The 19,996-nt window shown below is 35.6% G+C and overlaps 1 protein-coding gene across 2 annotated transcripts in view; it reads left to right on the top strand.

The window, feature by feature from the left end:
- FMN2 (formin 2) overlaps nt 1-19,996 on the top strand; it is a 158,814-nt gene that overhangs the window by 60,498 nt on the left and 78,320 nt on the right. For both annotated transcript variants that reach the window (XM_030268221.4, XM_030268218.4), the window contains one exon: nt 2,148-2,235. In XM_030268221.4, coding sequence (XP_030124081.4) covers nt 2,148-2,235 — 88 coding nt within the window. The remainder of the gene's footprint in view (nt 1-2,147; nt 2,236-19,996) is intronic.

Genomic DNA, 19,996 nt, shown 5'->3' with positions numbered 1-19,996 from the left:
CACACAGGTGTGCAGATGCTCATGGTCAAAAAAGAATGACAGAAGTCAGAAAGTCTGTAAAAGTGTAGAAAGTTTTATTAGCAAATTATACACTTGTCATGAAAATTCGTATGTTATTCCTTTATTTTCCAGTATAAGCACACAGTGGTGGGTTTTGAATAAAGAAGGTAGAGTGAGTGAGAGAAATTGGAGAGAGGGAGGGAGAAAGATCACCAGTCCTTGCTCCAGTGTCAATCCAGATAATGGGATGTCCAGAGTCCTGGAGCATTTATACCTGAGCTTCATGGGAGTACTTATTTATAGATAGGTTATCCCTGTCCTGGAGATAAGTTTCTTGCTTTCCATGCAAATCAGTTATCATGCACGGTTCATTCCTCTAGACCTCTGGAAATGGGTTGGAGGGCTTTGGGAAGTATCTGGTGTCTTGATCTCCCTTTACTGGGCTGGCTTTTGGTCAGCAATCCTTTTTCTCGATCTCATTCCTGCATGTGCCCTGCACCATGCTGTACTTATCTCCAGGAGCCAGAACAAGGATTTCTGTCCCAGAAAAATTGCTGCCCTACCCCGGTAAGACCCCCTTCTCCAGCCACATCCTGTTACTTCTCACAGCATGTTATTACCAAGGATCCTTGGTTGGCAGCACAGCGATCTGGCTGCTCGTGTTTGAGACATAGACATAGTTAATCTCTTCAGGGCTTCTACAGCTGTATTTTCACCCCACTGCTGCTAATTTGGCATCCGTGAGAAAAAGGAGATGAAATATCTTCATAATCAATGGTTATGAAGATTTAAGAAGGGAAAAAATAAAATTAAACTGTTGGCCAGCCAAGCACATTCTCAGAAAACCTATACTGTAAGTACAGTGAATTTCTTGAGTTTCCTTTCCTAAGTAGTTCCAGTGGCAGAGTTCAGAGTCAGGTTTTTTTCTTCTCTTCCACTGTTCAAACATCAGTTTACAGAACTGTATCTGAAAATGTAAGTGAATCAAAGTTGGCAATGAATCAGTGAATCACAAGGCAAACATTTTCTGGGTACTTTTTTTAATTTTTAAGATGTGACTTGGATCATTAAATTCTTTACTCTGGCTAACCTAATTCTACTTTTTCTAATGTCTTTCCTGTTAGTTAATTTTTAAATAGTTTTTCCAGTGTGACTGTAGATGATACAGCCTCTTGGTGCTACAATGAAAATGGTGTAACTTGAAAAAATATGTATATGCTTCCTGACATGAATAGTTTTAATTATCTGTGTTTTCTTTCCTCCAAGTGACTCATAAATGTTTTCATCAGTGTGTTTAGTACAGTGTAAAACTCAGCAACCTATGTAGAGTAAATATTAACCTCTTCTATCCAATGGTCGTATCCTGGTATTGAAAAGGATTTCATCTAGAATAATGTAGTTTTACAGATAGGAGTCCTTTTCTGGAATTACTTGTTTCTTCTAACAATAATATAAAATTTACATCAAGTTGAATTCAAACAACTTAGAGCCCTATTTAAGACAGTCTGCTGCTCTTATGCTTGCAAAACCAACATGTATGAAAGTCTATTTTAATCATTGATTTTAACCCCCTAAAGCAAGACATTTTGATGGCTTGAATTTATTTTGGGGTTTTTTTTCTATTTTGAAAAGAAAAAAGTTTTGTGACCTTTTATAATCCTTGAAGTGATCAAAGAAAACCCCAATGTGTACGTGGTTATTTTGATTTTAAAATAAAATTCATATTGGCGCCTACTACGTCAAACATTCAAATAAAATACAAATTCTCACAGTTTTAACTTACATCAAAGATGGAAATCATTGTGTGGTTTTGGAAACCAAAGCAATTCCAAGATAGACACAGTTGGATTTTTATTTGACAGTGTGTTTCATACACTTAGTAACATCAGTGTGAAGTAGAGTGTGCATTCTAATAAAGAAGGAAGAGGAAGGGTACCTTTTAGGATTAAATTCAAGTAGGTGATAAAGTTACATACACTTGTAATGGATTTATACAGCAGAAGCAAACTTTTAGAATAATAAATTTGCTCACATTTGGATATGTATATAGACTACAAAGAACTATTTCTTGACTATGTTACTAGTAATGCAAAATACCTTGTATATCATCCTGCATAATATAATAATACTTTTATTTCTTTTGGCAGGTTGTCAAGTTGTTAAGTAACAAAAGATCTCAAGCTGTTGGAATATTAATGTCTAGCCTTCATTTAGACATGAAAGACATTCAGCGTGGTAAGTGAAATAACTAATGATTATTCTCAGATCACATAATTATCTGAAAATGCTAAATATTTATATATTTTTATATATAAAATAAATTAATATGAGGCCTTTTTTACATTATTTTTTCTGAAAATAGCTTGTTCTGACATTTATAGTCCCCTTTCAGCATCAACTGTATAAGTGGTACATAGTATAGACACTTTGATTTTTGGTCTTTTTGAGGAAGAATGATATGTTCTTTATTTTAATTCAGATAACCTTGGGACATATCCAGAAAAGTGATTTATAGTGTTTAATTTATTTGTTTTATAAAATAGTTCCTATATTTGGGTTAGCACAAACTGTGGTGTTCTTTCAGTTCTTTCATCTTCAACAGCATTTTTTACAACACAAGATGTTCTAGGAGAGTGTAATACTTTTCACATTTATGCTAAGAGACAGTAGTGCAAAAAGGTGAAAAGTGGAATTGCATTTATATTCAGAGTATCCCTTATGTTTCCCAAAGGCTTTGGATAGATTTGAAGCAGATTGAATTATCCTGTGAAGTGCCAGCCTATCTATTAAATAAATATGGTTTCAAGTATAACACAGACTTCATAAATCAAAAAAACATCTTGTGAACTTTCTAGGCTACATATTTACAGCCATGCATTCAGTTTACTACGATTTGCTTATTTTGCAAAATTATTCATAAATGGAACAAATTTGATAGCACTGTGTCAGCTAGTGAGTAACCTATAATCACAGTTTTAAGATTTTATTAAACTGTTTTGATGGTTACTAGACTTCCTCAAGCTGAAGCACTTAAGATGGTAGTCATAGAGCAAGGCGCCAGTGCTGGCGCCAAGAAGTACTTGGTATTTCCAAAGCTGGCAGATGTAGTTCAGTTAAGTCATAGAGCAAAATCTGAAAACAATGATATGGTCCTTTCCTTCAGTCAAATATTCAACTTGGTTTCAGTTAATAATGAGAACCTTATGAAAAAAGGAGTCCGCCTAACATCTGTGTCTGTGGTAAAGCCAACACAAGTTCATTGAAAATTTGCTTGCCTAACATGCAACACTAACAATAACATGGCATGAATGTCAGTAGTTGAAGGGGTCAAACAATATTATTCTTAACCTTTATCCTATTACGATATTAAGCACACATGATCATCTAAGAGCTGTGTGGAGATTTTGTATATTCCTCCTTCAATAGCTGTTTTCTAAAATCAAAAGTCTTTGCAAAAGGGAATTTACCAGTCCTTTTATTCCCTTGCTGTGCAGAAGTGATTAAACAAACAGAAGAAAACTTTTTTCTGGTGGGAGAAATTTGTGAAAATGGTTGATGCTAGAAGTAATTTTTTTCTTTTTCTTTTTTTTTTTCTTTTTTTTTTTTTTTTAAGAACATAAACTAGACATGGAGAAAAATGTGGTGAGGAGCAGGAAATATTTGCATGGTGGGGGCAAGAAAAAACAGATATTTCCCAGAAGTATTTCTGGCATCAGTCACTCCATGCAGAGGCCTCTGAGTGATCTAACCATAGAGTCCATGCAGTAATTATAGAATCAAAACCCCAAGTATTTAGCTTTACCTTCATGTGTGCAATGTTGTTAATTCTTTATTAAAAATTGAGGTTTTACATATTTTTGAGTGTTATAAAATTTAGGATTTTCTGCTGCAATTTGAACATACTAACAAGAATGTACTAACAAAAAATTCAAATAATGATCAAGTGCCTCCACTAACAAAAAGAGTCAGCTGATGTGTTTGCAACTTTAATATTTAAGTTGCATGACAATGAATAAAGTAAAAAATGTGATCAGTGTTTTTTGTCCCCTAGCCGAGGGGTAGGCCTTTTAGTCTTGAAGTTTTTCCATGTTTGATGTACACTGATATATAATTTTACACATATCTTGGTATACTACAAGTAATTGTTTTCCATAAATAAGGAATGCAGTCAAATGAAACTTTCCCTCACCCCCCTTCCTGACAATTTGTGGTACTAGGTAACTTACAGCTTTCTTGTAAGTATTCCCTATATCAAACATAAAGCATATTTTTAGGATTCAGTGTTCATGCAAATCACAGAAAAGAAATTTTTGAGGTTTTTTTATTGGGCTCAGAAAGGCACCCAGAAGGAGAGAGAAACTTACAGTGCTGAGTGATACTACATTTCTTGTTTTGCATGCTACTTACTGTGTTATATTTTTCTGGTGCTTTTGAAAAATTTTGATGTTCTACATAAAAAGAATGGAAAACAATTATGCTGGTACTATTCCACCTAATAAATTTAGGATTTTAAGTTTTAAATCAGATTGTGTTTAGATGAAGACCTTAAAATAGCTTGAGACCTGGTCAAATGTTGTATTTCATGTCTTGTTAAATTCTTGTTCTTTGGTTGGTGTTTTTGGTGTAGTTTTATTTGCTTTTTAAGATACAAAATACAGATGAAATATTGTCTGCAAGAATATTGTCTACATATCTGATCAGATGTGGCATTTAATAGATCTCAGTATATTGTAATACACCTTAAATAGTTTTGTTTTATTATATGGTTGTTAAGTGTCTGCTTGCAGAATTGCATTTGTCTGCTTCCAGCTTTGGAAATAGGTTTATTAAGACAAATGCCCAATGCTTGTTCTGCTTTAAAAATATTTTTACAGTGCGGAAGGAGTAGCTGTAACAATCAGAGCGCATTTATTCTGTACTCTACTGTGTCTTTCTAGTAGTGCTTCAAAGTTTGATAAGTTAATTTTTGTTGTGGGGATTTTTTTAGTAGATTCTAATTGCTAACAGAACCCCCATCTATTTTATGCAGGCAAGGCTAGAACTGTAAGAAGTGTTGGTCTCTTTAGTTGCCCTTTCTCTGTTGTTAGTATAAAAATGAGTAGTCGTGGTTTCTCCGATTTCATGCAAGGTCATACTGATGCCTGGGGGTTTTTTTGCGCATATCTATCAACTACGCAAAACACTTTATCCAGGCGTTTTGCTTGCTGTTGTATTTTCACTACACCATAAATATCCTTTATCCAGCATTATATTACCATTGGAAATATTGCTGTATTTGGTTGCATGATATGGCCAAATCTTGAGAAATGCCAAACAAGCACTTCTTACCTCTTTTTCCTTTATAGTTCAGATTTTCTTCCTAGAGAAAAGACTTGGGGTTTAACGTTAACATTTTGAGTGGGGTTTTTCTTAACATCTCAGAGATTCAAAGTACGCTCAGATTAGAATCTTTACCAAGATTCTGGTAAAGAACTGTAAAGAGTAACCTATTATGAACACCCTATACATTAAAATATAATTACACGTTAAGCCTGTGTCTGCATTTAGGGGCCATGTCTTGTAAATAAGGTATCTTTGGTCAGGCTGTCTGTCAGCACTTGAAATATAGCAACTGTTTGACATTGCAGCCATGGTGCAGATAATAAATTTGTCTGTGCCTTTCCCAATCCCTTTATTTATAAAGAAACAGTGTATCTTCCCCTGTGTTTACAACTGGTGATAAGTGCAGTAAGAATAGCAAAAAGTTCTGCACATGTATAAAAACAGAAGGAAAGAATTAAGCTGAAGATGTCAGCCAGGAAAAAAAGCAAATCTGGTATTTTGTGCACCTAAATATTAAATTTATTACACAGTGAGATTTTAATCTAGTATTTATTACATCTATGGAAATTATTCCTTGGCACATGAAAATTGTCTTAGTTATAAGCATGCATTGTAAATGTTGAAAGTAAAAGTTTCTCAAAAATGGCATATGCAGTTCTTTGTCTTTTGAAGTTGTCAATTATCTTTTCCAATTCATTAAGTTTCTCTCAACAAGGTTTGTCACTCCAGGGACTGTGTTGCTACAATATTCTTAACTATTTTTTTGTAAAATTTTGCATAGCACCTTGTGGTTGCCCTGGCTCTTTTGGAAGTAGTTTGAAGACTTATGCCTCTGAATTTTGGATGACTTCTCATTTTATTCATTTAATAAGTCATTTTTTTCCCACTCTGAGACACTGGTAGTCTGCAGAATTTGAAAGAGCTACCTGTCCCACTCTGATATCTGCAGGGGGGGAAAGAAAAGCCAAGGCACTGTCTATTACAGGCCTCAGAAAAGAATGAACTAGGAAAAAATAATTACAGAAAAGGCAGGAAGATTCACATATCAGCTGGTAAAAACCAACCCTGTAATCTGGACTTGAGTTTATTTTACTGGAAGTTATATCTGCAGCAGAGTTTGTTCTGCTAACAGAAGTACAACTTTGAACAACAAACATATCTTCTGCCCTAAATTCTAGACAGATGTGCAGGAAGTGAACATACTTTAAATGTTAGCAAGAAAAAGAAATGTTTATTCTTAGTATTTGACTATTAGTGACAAAAGAACAAGAGAAAATCTTGGGTTTGTTTTCTTATTTGACCACTCATGCTGACATGTAGAAATGATGAGCAAAGAGAGACTTTGTCAGAGGTTTAACTAAATAATTTCACTAGAGAAGGATGATAAAATGTCTCTTACGCTGCATTACTTCAGTGTCCTGAGCAGGAATTATTTATGTATTGAACTATCATGTAGTCTAGGTCCAAGACATGCTCTAAATGGAAAGCAATCAGGAAAGAATGACTGAACATCTGGAAAAGAAGACTCAAGATTAGTTTATTTTATAGGAAGTCCAGAGATAATCTGAGCATTATTTATCCTAACAACAATGTGTGTGCAAGTACAATCATTTGAAACTTATAGTACCCATTCTTTACAAATATTTCAGTACCTTCCTAAAAGAAATCTTACTGATTAAACAAGTTATGAGGACAAAACAATATATGATTGGATCAAGTCATCTGGCCACTGTTATACTAGTATAAGTATAAGCGAACTTTCTGCCCAAATTTGTTATTTCTGTCCATTTAAACTGTGGGGGAAAATGTTGGCTGTAGGAAGATATGCAGACCTTTTTTTCTGTTAGGTGGCAAGTCTGTATTTCTTTATTAAATTAATAATAAATAAAGTTATTGCAATCAGTGAAGGTTAATTACAAAGTCTGAAACTTTACCTGTCACTTCAGTTTATTAGTAGAGAATTGAAATTCTTTAAATATTTCTCTTTTTTCCTAATCAAATATTGTGTGTGCAAACACCCAAAACCTTAAAAGATTATGGTTTAAACTTCCCCTCTGATAGCCTTTCTTACACCTGCAGAATTTAGATTCTTCAGAGACACACCCAAGTAAAGATTGGTTTGATTCAGCAGGCTTTTCTCTTAGTGTACTAGCACTTCCTCAAAACTTCACACCATAATTCCGAATCTTATTTCTCTATTTCTTCTTGACTTCATGTCACCATATTCATTACATTATGCCTGCTGTTAGATTGTATGGTTACATGTTTTATTCACTTATAATTACTCTTCAAACTCCTCTAGGGAAATTATTGGGAAGGAAAACAACGGAATACACAAAATTACTTTTATAGAATACAGGCTAGAGTTAAATTAGAGTGTCTCACACATTTGTATTGCTGCAGATGTTTCTATTGCTTTGATGCTGTTATTATCCCCACAGTGTTTTGTATTGAGCAGTGATTTTTGAGCCCTTGTCTGGCCCCTGAGCTGTGGGTGAAGGTCCTGAAAACCATCCCTGAGTATTTAAAGCATGCCTTTAGTCCTCTTTCTATCTTCTAAGATTTTCTGAAACTTAGTTTACAGTGAACAGAGGTCAATAAAGCAATAGCAACAGTTGTTAAGGGAAAAATACAACTTCAGATATATTTTTCTTTTAATATATGTACAGTAAATCAAGATGATGGACAGAAATATTAATATCATCAAGAAAGGAACTGAATCTTTCATGTCATATGACATTTACACTCAAAACCAAATGTATAGGATTATACCTTTTTTTTTTCTAGAATACAAAATGCATTTTAAACATAAATTTAGTGTTTTAAATGAGGAAAATAATACTGAGTTTTCGTCACAATATTTGAATCAGCAGAGACTAATTACTGCCACATTGGACAGTTTGGATAATTAAAGATTTTTGTTGTTGTTAAGAACATATGAATGTAATTTAATAGTTTTGAAAGAAAATGTAACTGTTGTTTCAGTTGAAACCATGTTTTGTTTTTTTTTTTCTTGCAAGTCTGATCTAACTTCGAAAGTTAAAGGATAGTTTCAGGAACATTCTCTTCTCCCAAAAGAAACAAAAAAAACCATGTACTGTTATTTCTTGTTTGTGAATTGTGAACTCACTCAGAAGAGGGATGATTACAAAATTCTTAGCACAAAAGCAACAAAATGTGTGCTGTTAGCATTAGTACTGTGTGAAAATTGAGTGGCAGGAGGGAGAAAAAGAGAACCTTATGTCTCTTTTATAGCAGAAATATTTTCCACTGCTCATACTCTTATATAAGTGTGTGTGTGCATATATATATATATATATATACACACTTTTATTGCTGAACTACATAAAGGTTCTAGCATTGTTAATATTAAGAAATCCCTATTAATTAAGAACTTCTGATAATACAGTTACATATTTTTTCATTACATGAAAAGTTTTAAAAGAAAAAGATGTTTGCCATAACAGTTTGTGATTTTTTATGCGTTTTTTAGATTTGGATACTTTTATACATACAAAAAATTTTCATTCAAAAATTAATGCCATTAATATGTATATAGCTACTAACAATTTAAATACAAGGTAGTTAAAATGGGGATTTAGTATTATTGCAAGAAAAATAGGTAAAGCTTTTTTTTTTAAACATTCATCATACCTATTACTGTATTTTTATCTTTTTTAAAAAATCAATTCAAACTATACATTATATTTGATCAAGAGGAGATCTATCTAGCTTTGTACCTCCTCTCCTCTAGATAATTATAAAATAAGAAGCTGAGTGGCACTGACTGCTCATTATGTAATTTTTGTAGGTTTCTTATCTTATTGCAGTAGTTCACTTCTAACTGAAAAGTTTATTTGTAACAGCTTTCATACATGTTATCTCTTCTTTTGATTTTTCCTTGTCACCACTCTACAGTCCATGAATCTTTCTTTTCTTTGCTAAGGAGGTGACTGACTGGCTCTGCACACTGCTTTCAAGAACTTTGTGCACCATATGCCTGTGCCAAGAGGTCACATCCTCTTCTTTCAGACTGCTTTTTCTGTATTGTTGCTGATATTTTGTTTGCCTTTCACCGCTGCTAATTTTTGAGCTTATGTTTTCAGGGAAATATGAAAAAAATCTGAGTGTCTTTTTGGGGCAGCAGTTGCTAATTCTGTATGCATTACAGGACTTTTATAGTCTGGGTTCTTTTTTTCCCATCTACTTTGCATGTATTGACACTGAATATTTGAAAGATCCTTTTGTATGTGTTTGTGGTCAGCTTTTAAGTGGTGTTACTATCTGAGAACATTGACGCCTCATGTTCATTAAACAGCACAGAAACCTGTAGAAGTCCTAGGAAGGCTTCTATGCTGCAAATTTCTACTTTGAAATCTAATCTTTCATTTTGGTAGTTGATTTTTTTTTTGAGCAGGTTTTGGCTTTTATTTTTATATTTTTGGTCTGTTGGTATGAGTGCTTTTAATCCAAGTAGATTCTCCACTTCTACCACAACAGCATAATTTTTTTTGAAACCATAGGTAAGGATAGTGAGGAGCCTTTTGCAAATTCAGTATTAACTTGATTTATTAACCTGATCATTCTTATGTGGGACTTTGTAGACACTCCATTAAAGCAGTGCTACTTAATTTGTTGCTCATGAGTGCCTACTACAAATTGTGTTACCTTGCTTTCTTATTATATTGTATGTTCTGTAAAAACCTGTATGTTCTTTAAAAAAACTGTTCTTCTGTATAACACATAGGCATTTTCCAGGCATAAAAATCAGACTGACTGGTTTGTAGTTTCCAGTATCATCTGAGGAATCCTCTTAAAATTTTCATTTGTTTGTTCTGAAGCTTGTTCAATTTGAGACAGTGCCCAAAACATATCAGTTGAGAAGTATAGAACTTCTCTGAAAACCTCTTTGACCTTTTCTGTGGTTGCGAATCCTTACACAAATAGTTTGTTTAACCTTCTCTGATTCTCTCTCTTTTGTGCTCTTTTTACAGCCAGATTATCTACATGCCCAGCTGTTTCCTGTCAGGCTTCATACATGTGATGTGTTTGAAAGCAGTTTTATTACTAGCTTTAAGCATTTGGCAAGTTGGGTTTAGACCTTTTTGTTCTTGTCCAATTTACATTGAACTTCCAGGACTTTGTTTTTTGCTTTCTTTGGCTGATTTCCACTTTTGAAGAGTTTCTTCTATTTACAGGTGTCCCCCATGCTCTTATACTTAATCATATATGTGATTTTGAGGAGTAGGAATATTGAGGATATGAAAAGACAAGAGAGGGAAAAGAGTGCATTTAAATTTATCAGTTGACTTTTTTCTCTGTGGCTCTAATGAAGTGTCTTTAAGCTTTCTTCTGACCTTCAGCCTTTCTTTAGGCTTTCAACTATCCTCTAATTTTAAGCTAATTTCTGGTTGTAAAATCTAAATTTATGGTGTTACTCCTAAAAATCTTATTCCCTTATCCTGTGGAGAAATTTTGTTCAAGGCTGGTTTGGCGTCTCCAATTGCTTTGTACTTTATTCAGAAGTCGATCAAGCGTTACTTCGCCTCTTTTGGTAAATCTGCCTAGCTGCTTTGAGCAATAACTCTGATGCCGTAAAATTTAGATCCAAATGATGGCTCAAGAAATATGGCTAACAGATTAAACCTTATGCTAGTATGTTTACTATGTGGCATACTGGTTTACACATAAATGGTAAAATAACATTTAGCAGTCATCATTAAGCTGATTGTTGAGTGAGCTGTAAGACGGGCACTGACTTTATTTTTTTCTGTTCAGGTGAGAACTTCATCCATAGGGAATACGGTACATCTTTTACACTCAATTGCTTTATCTTACCCGGCTAATGCTCCCTTCAGTATTCGCTGCCTCTCTTCTGGTGCATAACCCTTTATGGCACCATGTACAGCCTTATATTGTTAGTGTCACGCTGATTATCATCCTTCTGTCCCCCTTGGAACAGCCATTACATCCACCAGTACACACAAGTCTTGCCTTTGCAGATGTCAGATGAGTCCCACATGGTTCTCACAGCCCGGCCTTTCCCCGCTGAGCTCGGCTTACCTGAGCCGCTGTCCCGGCTCGCCTCCCTCGCTGATGCCCGCTCCGCGCTCCTCCCCCGGGCGGAGGAGCCCTCGCCCATGCCGGGGGTTCGGCCGCCTGCCCGGGCCCGGTCCCCGCTCGGGCAGCAGGTGGCAACAGCGGCCCGCGCTGCCGCCCGCGCCGGGAGCTCCGCCGCCCGCGCCGGGAGACGCCGGCCCGGCCCCCGGCAGAGCGGAGCCGCTGCCGCGGCGCCCCGCAGGCGCCCGGCCGGGCAAGGCGCTGGACCCTGCAGCTCCGCCAGGAGCAGCCTCTCGCACAGCTCTCACGCAGGCAATAGCTCCTTTAAACAGTAGCTCCGAGTGCAAGGAAGGGAGCATGATTCGAAGATGGTAGAGTTTGCTGTGTCCATGCATCATCCATGATAGGGGAGGGTAAGGAAGAGTGCCGGGGAAATAATGGGTTTTTTGCTTAGTCTGAGTGCCCACCGCTCCCCGTGCTGCAGTCAGTATGTTGGTGTTCCCGTACCTGTCACTTTATGAGGTACCTGGATTTCTCCTTCTTACTGCTTCCTCGTCTTTCTCTTGCTTTGTTGTTATCCACCGGCAATGAAAGATCAGGTTAATTTCTGTTGTTCTGCTGTTTCACATGAAACCTCCCCAAGCGATGGGTGCACAGTTCTGTTTCAATGTAATGCGTTTTCTGTTGTTAATGAAGTCCCAATTGCTTTTGCTACCTAGACACAAAACATAGCTCAGTGTTACTGAACTGAAACAATATCAACTGCCTCCCATAATCTTACAGTTAGTAGGTCAAAGCTAGTCATTATACTGTAAGAAACACATATGTGGTTCCAAACAACTTTTAGGGTTTTATTCTTTTAACGTTTGTATTTTGGTTTTCTGCGTACATGGGCATTTGGGTTTTGTTGTTATCCCAGGTTTTAATTCCTTGAATTAATACCAGCTTTTGGGAAATGCTTTGGAGTGTGAAAAAAGATGGAACTTAAACCATACACAGGCATCCGTCTGCACTCAGCTATCACAGTATTGTGATTTGAATTAGTAAAGCTGTGTCATCTGTCATGTACCTAGCCAAAAATCTTTTTGCATTATTTTCATAATCCCAACACACTTACAACGTGGTGTCACAGGATCACAAGATCATTACATCACTTTCTTAGCATCTGTAGCTCCTTAGTACTCTAACTTCAGAATATTTGGTGAAAGGCTTAACGTGCCTTAATACGATGAAATCCCTGGTGTGTTTTTCCAGACATCAGATAGGGCAGACATGTAGAATACTAGGCGACCATAATATGCTCTCTCCAGTGCCAAAAAAATTTTAATTTGATTTGGAGAACAATTTGAGAGTATGTAATTTTTTTTCAGTGATATACTACCACCATTTGACAGAAGGAAAGAGAAATTTAGATTTGAGTGGAAACCTCTCAAGTGTTTTGTAATCGTAGTTCTTGACCAAGAAAATTTGCATTTTGGGTTGTGACTAAAACAATTGCTTGTACAGCAATTATAGGCAAAATGATTGAAACCCTGTGCATTTCCACACAGTGCTTCCTGACTAATTCCTATCCTGCTAGTGTGGACAGTGATAGCACACACAGCTGGCAAGCTGAAACCACAGTGAAAACTTATTTCTGAATGATAATAGGTGTCTTCATGGCTAAAAGAGCTTGTACTACTTTCTGTTGTAAATCATCAAGTGATAATATTCCATGTAGTATGTGTAAGATGATTTAAACTTGCTGATGTTACAGAAGACTGGTAGAGAGACCTAGTAAGGGGCAGACATGCAGCTCAAGTCTAGGTTTTTAGACTAAAGAGGAGCCAGAGCATTCTGGCTGCTAAATAAGGCAAGTTATGTAATATTGCCTGCTAATTTCTGCCTCAGGATATTAGTCTGTATAAATATGAACATTTTAGCAGTATAAATGGTCTTGAGTTCCAACTGAAATTCTGACCCTTCAACCTTTTGCTTTCTTTGAAGTTGCTGAAAGTTTTGCAGTTGTCTTTGGTTAGTCTAGGATTTCATAGAAATACTTTAAATGGTGCAGAAATCCCATGAAACATTGTTCAAAAGTTGATTTTGCTCACTTTTAGCACTTTAAATATGCTTTCCATAGTGAATTTGCCAGATTAATGTACAGATACCCTTCATTCTTTCATGCATTTGGTCTGTGAAATTACAGAGCTTTCTACTTTCAGGTATCTTGTCATGCAGGTATGTAATCATGTAGCTTCTGAACTTTCTTTGTGTAAGTTAAATAGATCAAGAAATTCAATAGAAAGACAAGTTCTTGAGGTTATTCTGCTGTCTCCTTTGTTGGTCTTTTTGATACTGCACTGGTCTAGCTCTAGTTCAATAATTGCTTTAACTTCTAGGCATTCCTTGAGAGTTTTAAATTAGTCATTGATCATGATTACAAAGAGTGCAATCAAAGCAGTTCTTTGGGTGAGTTTAGGTCTGCTCAGCAAAGAGCAGCTCTCCCATTACCTCTCTCATTACTGTTGCCACCTGGATTTCATTGAGGGAATAATCACTATTTTTGATATCTTTGTTTTCAATATTGATAAAGATATTTGCAGTAAGCTGGAAGCAGAGTCCTATGAAAGCCTAAGATACTCTTTCCTTTGTAGTAATGTTTCCATTTTCAGATCTACGAGCTGGCAGTCATTAGCTCATTTAGTGTTGACAAATAATTTAATGTATGTATTCTGAATTGCCAACCACACACACCAGGAGCTCCATTAACTATGCACTATAGGTAAATAGAGAAAAAAACCTAAGATTCCAAATTAGATGCTTACTGCAGAGAAGCTATTATTTTGAAAAAAAAAAAAATGTGTCTTAGGTATCTGTCCTGGTAATTTTATCAAACACAGCAATTCACTAGTGAATGGTTCCAGATAAATTTCTTCTTCTTCCTCCTCCTCCTACATTTTGTTTAAATTTATAATTTATAATGAGCTCCCTAAAGCAAGAAATAAAAAGCTTGTCTCTGCTTATGGGCTGCAGTTCTCTGAGTTAAACATGACATTGTTTACTGTGAGCTATTCCTATAGAAATAGATTAGGTGGGATTAAATGAAAAGCCAGCAAATTTGAATTCTGAAAAAAATCCACAGGTAATTCAAAGTTTCAATTAGTGTGAAGCCTGAAGTCTCATTTGTATTCCAAATAAGTCTTGCTAATATCTTCTAGTTACACAATCACTGGTAAAATTAGCCTGGTCTTAAAGCCATTGAAACCAAGGTTGAAAGGCATTACAGCCTATATGAATCTAAAATAAAAGTTTAACACACAGGAAATGCAAATTTTATGTCACCTGAATCATGAATTTAAAGCTACAAAACATGTCTTTCTTCAGACAGATTGATACACAATGCCAGACCTACTGCATACGTGCTTTTGCAGCTGATTTGTTTGTACAGTTTTTATAACTTGCACTGTAAATATGTACTGAAATATAAACATCCCAAAAATATGTTCCTTAGCTTTCAAGTTCTAGTAGTCTGCCCCAAAAGAATATATACTTGACAGGTATATTTCTTTTGAGAACCTCTAAATGAAATGCCTGTGGCATGCTGTGCTACCTTAACCAGAAAGTGAAAAAGCTTAGTACAAACTGATACTGAAATAAAAGTCAAGGGGCATTGGGGTTTTTTATAGAATCAGTTATATTAGCTGTAACAGAAATTCTTGCATATAAAATATACCTATATGACAATATTAATTTTATATTGAAATCTTGTTCTTGAAACACTTTAAAAATACATTTAAGGATCAGGAACCTATTGAACAACCCTCTACTATAATCATAAAGCACAGTTATTTTTTTAAAACTTATTTAAATGTGTATTATATAATTAGCATTTGTATACTGTGTTAACCCTTCTGTAGTGTTTTGGGAGTTATCATAGTAATCCTTTTCAGTTTGTTGAAAATCTTGAACCCTGCCGCTCGGTCTCACACTTCAAATTCACTCCCCGCTGACCAGCCCTTGACAGGTTCATTGAGACTGTTTGCTCCTCTATGCACTGTAGTTTAAAATACGCATAATCTGGTTAAATGCCAGTCTTTTCTCAGCCTTCCTATATCCCACACCCATGTTTTTTTCACCTGCCAAATTCAAACAAATCTTATCTAAACAATTAAGATAAGCATTGAAGTAGTCTCTATAGTCAAATCAGCAAACCTCTCAAAGCCAGAACTGAAATACAATCTCTCTAAATTAAACAGTCTACAATGGCAATCATGTTTGTATTTAAACATTTTATTCTGAAAGGATTACAGCATTGCTCTCCACTTTTTTTTTCCTGCCTAGACAAGAAGGCGACATACTGAGTCAAACAAAATATATTTGTTCTCTATGAGCTGAACTTGCACGCTTTTTGTAAACAAACTGTATAGGTGTATGAAGTTTGACTTCACATAATCAGTAACTGCTGTCCTTAACAAAGTAGGCACTTGTTTGAAATGTATGTAATGTAACTGTTTATATTAACTGTGTACGGCTTTGTAAAAGCTGGTGATATATTTTGTTGTATGTGTGAATATATATTTACATGTATGTAGAAAACCTCTATTGATACAGTTTTTATATTAGGGATACAAGTTAGGGAACAGGACAACTGTCTAAAAGTTGAATTATGTTTATAAGAGAAAAGTCATGCCAAAGATTCAGTCGTTTCAATGAAGTCTTCTACTTTTGTTACTTCACATTTTACAAAACATATTCATGCTTAATTGATTATTATTTTATTGCTTCCTAGAAATGTGGCTGCATGTTCTTGAAGGTATTTAAAACTCTTAAGTCATTTAAAAACAGTCTGAAGCAACAGCTCAACTTAATCCATGGCTTCTGCATGGAGATTTTGTTTACTGTTCTGGTTTCTTACACAAGCTTTAGATCAAGGTGAATTACTGCCACAGTAAAACTGTGTGCAAGCAGTTCTTAGTGGTGTCTTGCCTCTGAACCATGCTGTATGTACCTGTGTTAAAGTCCCAGTCTCCCTAGTGCACTTTAACTTTGTGCAGTTTAACATTGTCAGGATTAAAACTTTGAGTATTTCTTAACAGACAAGTATATCACAAAGGTACTGGGGACAAGAAGATAAGTAATAGCATGAAGTTATTAATTTATGGTAACTCAGTGCAGCCATACCCCACCTACTAATTTTCAGTGGGGGTCAAGGGGTGGTTTGCAAGTAATGGAAGTCATGTTTAAGAATTCTTTTATTTCACTTATTTTCTGAGGATCTTTAAAAATTATACAATCATGACTCCTGTGGGATTGCCAATTTACATTAGTACAGGGACATAAGGTTTTAGCACTGTTGTGTAAACACAACATTTATTTCAAAGAGTCCCATTTAGGACACATTTCTTTTGCTTAAAGACAAATCCCAAGAAAGTAGCAGTAGTTGTGAAGTTGTTGGAACTATTACCGATAAAAATATGACCTTATAAATTTTAGATGAATTATGTCAAAAATTATATGGGGGAAAAGGAAAAAACTGGGGTGGCGGGGAAAATGGAGGAGGGGGGCAGGGTTGGGACTGAGGGGCAAGCCAAGGGATATGAAGTTTTCAAGTAATGCGTTTTCTGTGACCAATAAGAGACTGAAAGTTTTACAGATTAGTTTATTTTAAAATATAAATGCTAAGTATTTATGGGATGTAAATCTGGGTTTATTTTGCAAGTAGCTTGATATTACATCCAAACATAATCTTTATAGGAGCAAAAGAAGTCATTGCACTTTGATCACCTTCTTAGGCTCTTTTGGCTGTTTTGTTGATGAGAACACTGATGCAGGTGTTTTCCCTACTACTTCTGAATTGAGCAGTTCAGCTCTCAGTCATTCCAGTGAACGTGATGAAATTGTCTGCATTTAAACTTTTTTCCCTGGTTTGCTTGTGTTTGCATTTGTCATGTTGCATTTTCCTCCAAAGACACCTATCAGAGAAGACTTCCATTCTGTATTCACAGACCAATTCTCTATGTATTCTGTATCTATTATTTTTCTTTGTTGATAAAAGCATAAGTTGATCAAGCTATATATTATCTGACTTGTATGTTTTTTCTTGTACAGAGTTCTCAAATTTTTAAGGTTTTGCCAATATGCTAATTTTGTAATGGTGTTGGATTTTGACTACTTTCAATATACTGCCTGTACATTTTTCTTAAGGAAGCTATTGTTTTTAATTAACTCAGAAATAATAATTCAAGGAAGATCGTTCAAAGTGACACACTGGACATACTTGCATACTTATATGCCTTTTATTTTTCTTGCAAATACCCTTTTTAGATAATTTAAAATAATTATAAGTCCTGTGAAATCTAGTTGAATGAATTTTAATGATCCTGTTCTGCCTAAAAAACTATGTAGCAGTTTTGAGACTCTGATTATAAAAAGCTTGTGGTTTTATATATTGATACAGGTACTTAATAACAACAGAATCAATTTTTTGTTGTAAGACTGGTTTATGCCTTTTTAGTTTTTTTCACTCTTCAGCTTACAGTAATATTCCTGGGGTATAAATTATTTCAGTGGAATAAAAATGTCTGGGGATCAAAGCCAGGAAAAAGTACCATGGAAGTTGGAACCTCTCAGTAGCCTATAACCTTGCCATGTTAGAGTCTCACGAAGGGCGTAACAGCTGAGCAACCCCCAGATGAGTGCCACACACAGAAGTGTGTGGAAAGAGTACTGTGGTTAGTTGCTGCAGAAACAGGAGGTCCTTCACTCAGTGAAAAAGAATAGAACTGCCTTTGTATTTTTCTGTACTGACCATCTGTTTCTGCCATTTGTCAGAGAAGTTGTGAAGTCTTGCAGAAACTCCTGGTGTTCTTCTGGAGAAAGAGGAGCAGATGTGAGAGCGAGGAGCCAAAGATGTGCAGGAGGAAAAAAGGAGTGGCCTCTTGAAGCAACACTGCTTGGTTTTTGGAGAGTCATGGAGAAGTCAGTTGAGGTGGAAATCAGCAGAAAGGACTTGGATAGGTGGTTTGCTTGTTTGTATTCCTGAAGGATGGATCTGAGTAGGGCGGTACAGGTTCAGACATGGTTTTAATTCAGCTACTGCTTCTTTATGAGGACTTAAACTGTAATCTGTTATCAGTCAAGTAGGATTTGGAAAATGCTTAGTCAGTTTTTTGGGACAAAGCAGTGCTTCCAAGAGGTTTCAAGAAGGAGACACGTAATTTTAGATGGAGTCCAGAGACAGAAAAGCTTAGGAAACATACTTAGAAAGGCCAGAGAAATGGAGTGTGATTTGAAACCTGCCCTGAGAAAAGGGAAGGCTAAGACTAAGAATTCAACTGAATACCAGTTTTCTGGAAGTCATCCATATGTGATTGTGCTAATGAGAGTTTTATGACACAAAAGTTGGATCCAAAGGATCTGGTTTATAGCACTTTTTTTTTTTCTTTCTGAAATTCTACTCAGTGGGAAACTTTGAATTTTGGCCTTTTCATTTGAAAAGGAAATGCCAAAGCTTTGGACTTTGAAACAAAATAGGGTTTCCAAAGACTGGGTATCTGTAGGAAGTTGTCTTTTTTCTAACAGCATATGTAAGTGGTACTATTGGTAGATTTAGATCCATAGCCACAGGGAAATGTAGGTTAGCTGTGTCTGCGTTGCCTAACGGCTTTGGTTTAGGGACAGCTGGTAGTTCATGTGCTCCTAGATATATAACCATCAACAGCAGTCATCTGTCTAACAAAGAAAAAGATACAGCAACTTCCGTTTGTGGTCTTCCTGCCAATACACTGGGCATCCTGCAGCTTCCTGCTGATGGTGTTTTCTCATACATTTCCTCTTCAGGATTACATTTACTGGCAAGAAGTTTGATCTTGTTGTTGGCTTGGTTACTCTCTTGCCCTGAAGACTTGAGGGTGGTGATAATTTATAGTTTGGTTTATTTTTTGTATTTTGTTTTGTTGTTGGTTTTTTGGGGTTTTTTGGTTGGTTTTTTTTGGGTGGTTTTTTTTTTTGGGTTTTTTTTTTTTTTTTTTTTTTTGAATTGTATCTCTGTTCTAAATTGTCTTCTGTGTATTTGGAAGATCCATCAGTTTTCAGTTCAAATATGCCTCCAAATATGATCATGTGCTCTAATCTCACTTTTTTTACAACCAACGTATCCTCCTGTCAGGGAACATAACTTCTACACTTGCAAATCAATTGATAAAAATAGTAAATCTTTGTCTCTCTGCTTGCATTTTTCTTTTGTCTTTCTAGCTTCAATCTAATGTCTAAATTTTCTTTTCTAATGTGAGTTCATATATATATACATTATTCCATTTGTATGGTAGAGATACAGAATGGAAAGAAAACTGTTCCATTCTGCTAAAATTTTCATATTCTGCAATTAGATAACAAGATATAATTTCTGTCAGAAATATACCAGTTTAGATTTTGATGTAGATTGTGCCAAAAACAGTGACAATATCAGTAAAGCTGAGGAGCAACAAGAGTTCCCCAAACCCTTTAATTTGGTCATAAATCCTTTGAAACTACTTCTTCTCTGCTCTTCACCATATCAACTAATCATTTGTGATTGATCCCCAATCCCTCATTTTACTGGGTGGATTTTTTGTCGTCATCTGTTGACCCTGGC

This window comes from Taeniopygia guttata, chromosome 3 (genome assembly GCF_048771995.1).
Source record: "Taeniopygia guttata chromosome 3, bTaeGut7.mat, whole genome shotgun sequence".
NCBI classification, from domain to species: Eukaryota; Metazoa; Chordata; class Aves; order Passeriformes; family Estrildidae; genus Taeniopygia; species Taeniopygia guttata.
Note: the sequence above shows the minus strand (reverse complement) of the source record. Positions and strands in the feature narration are given on the sequence as shown.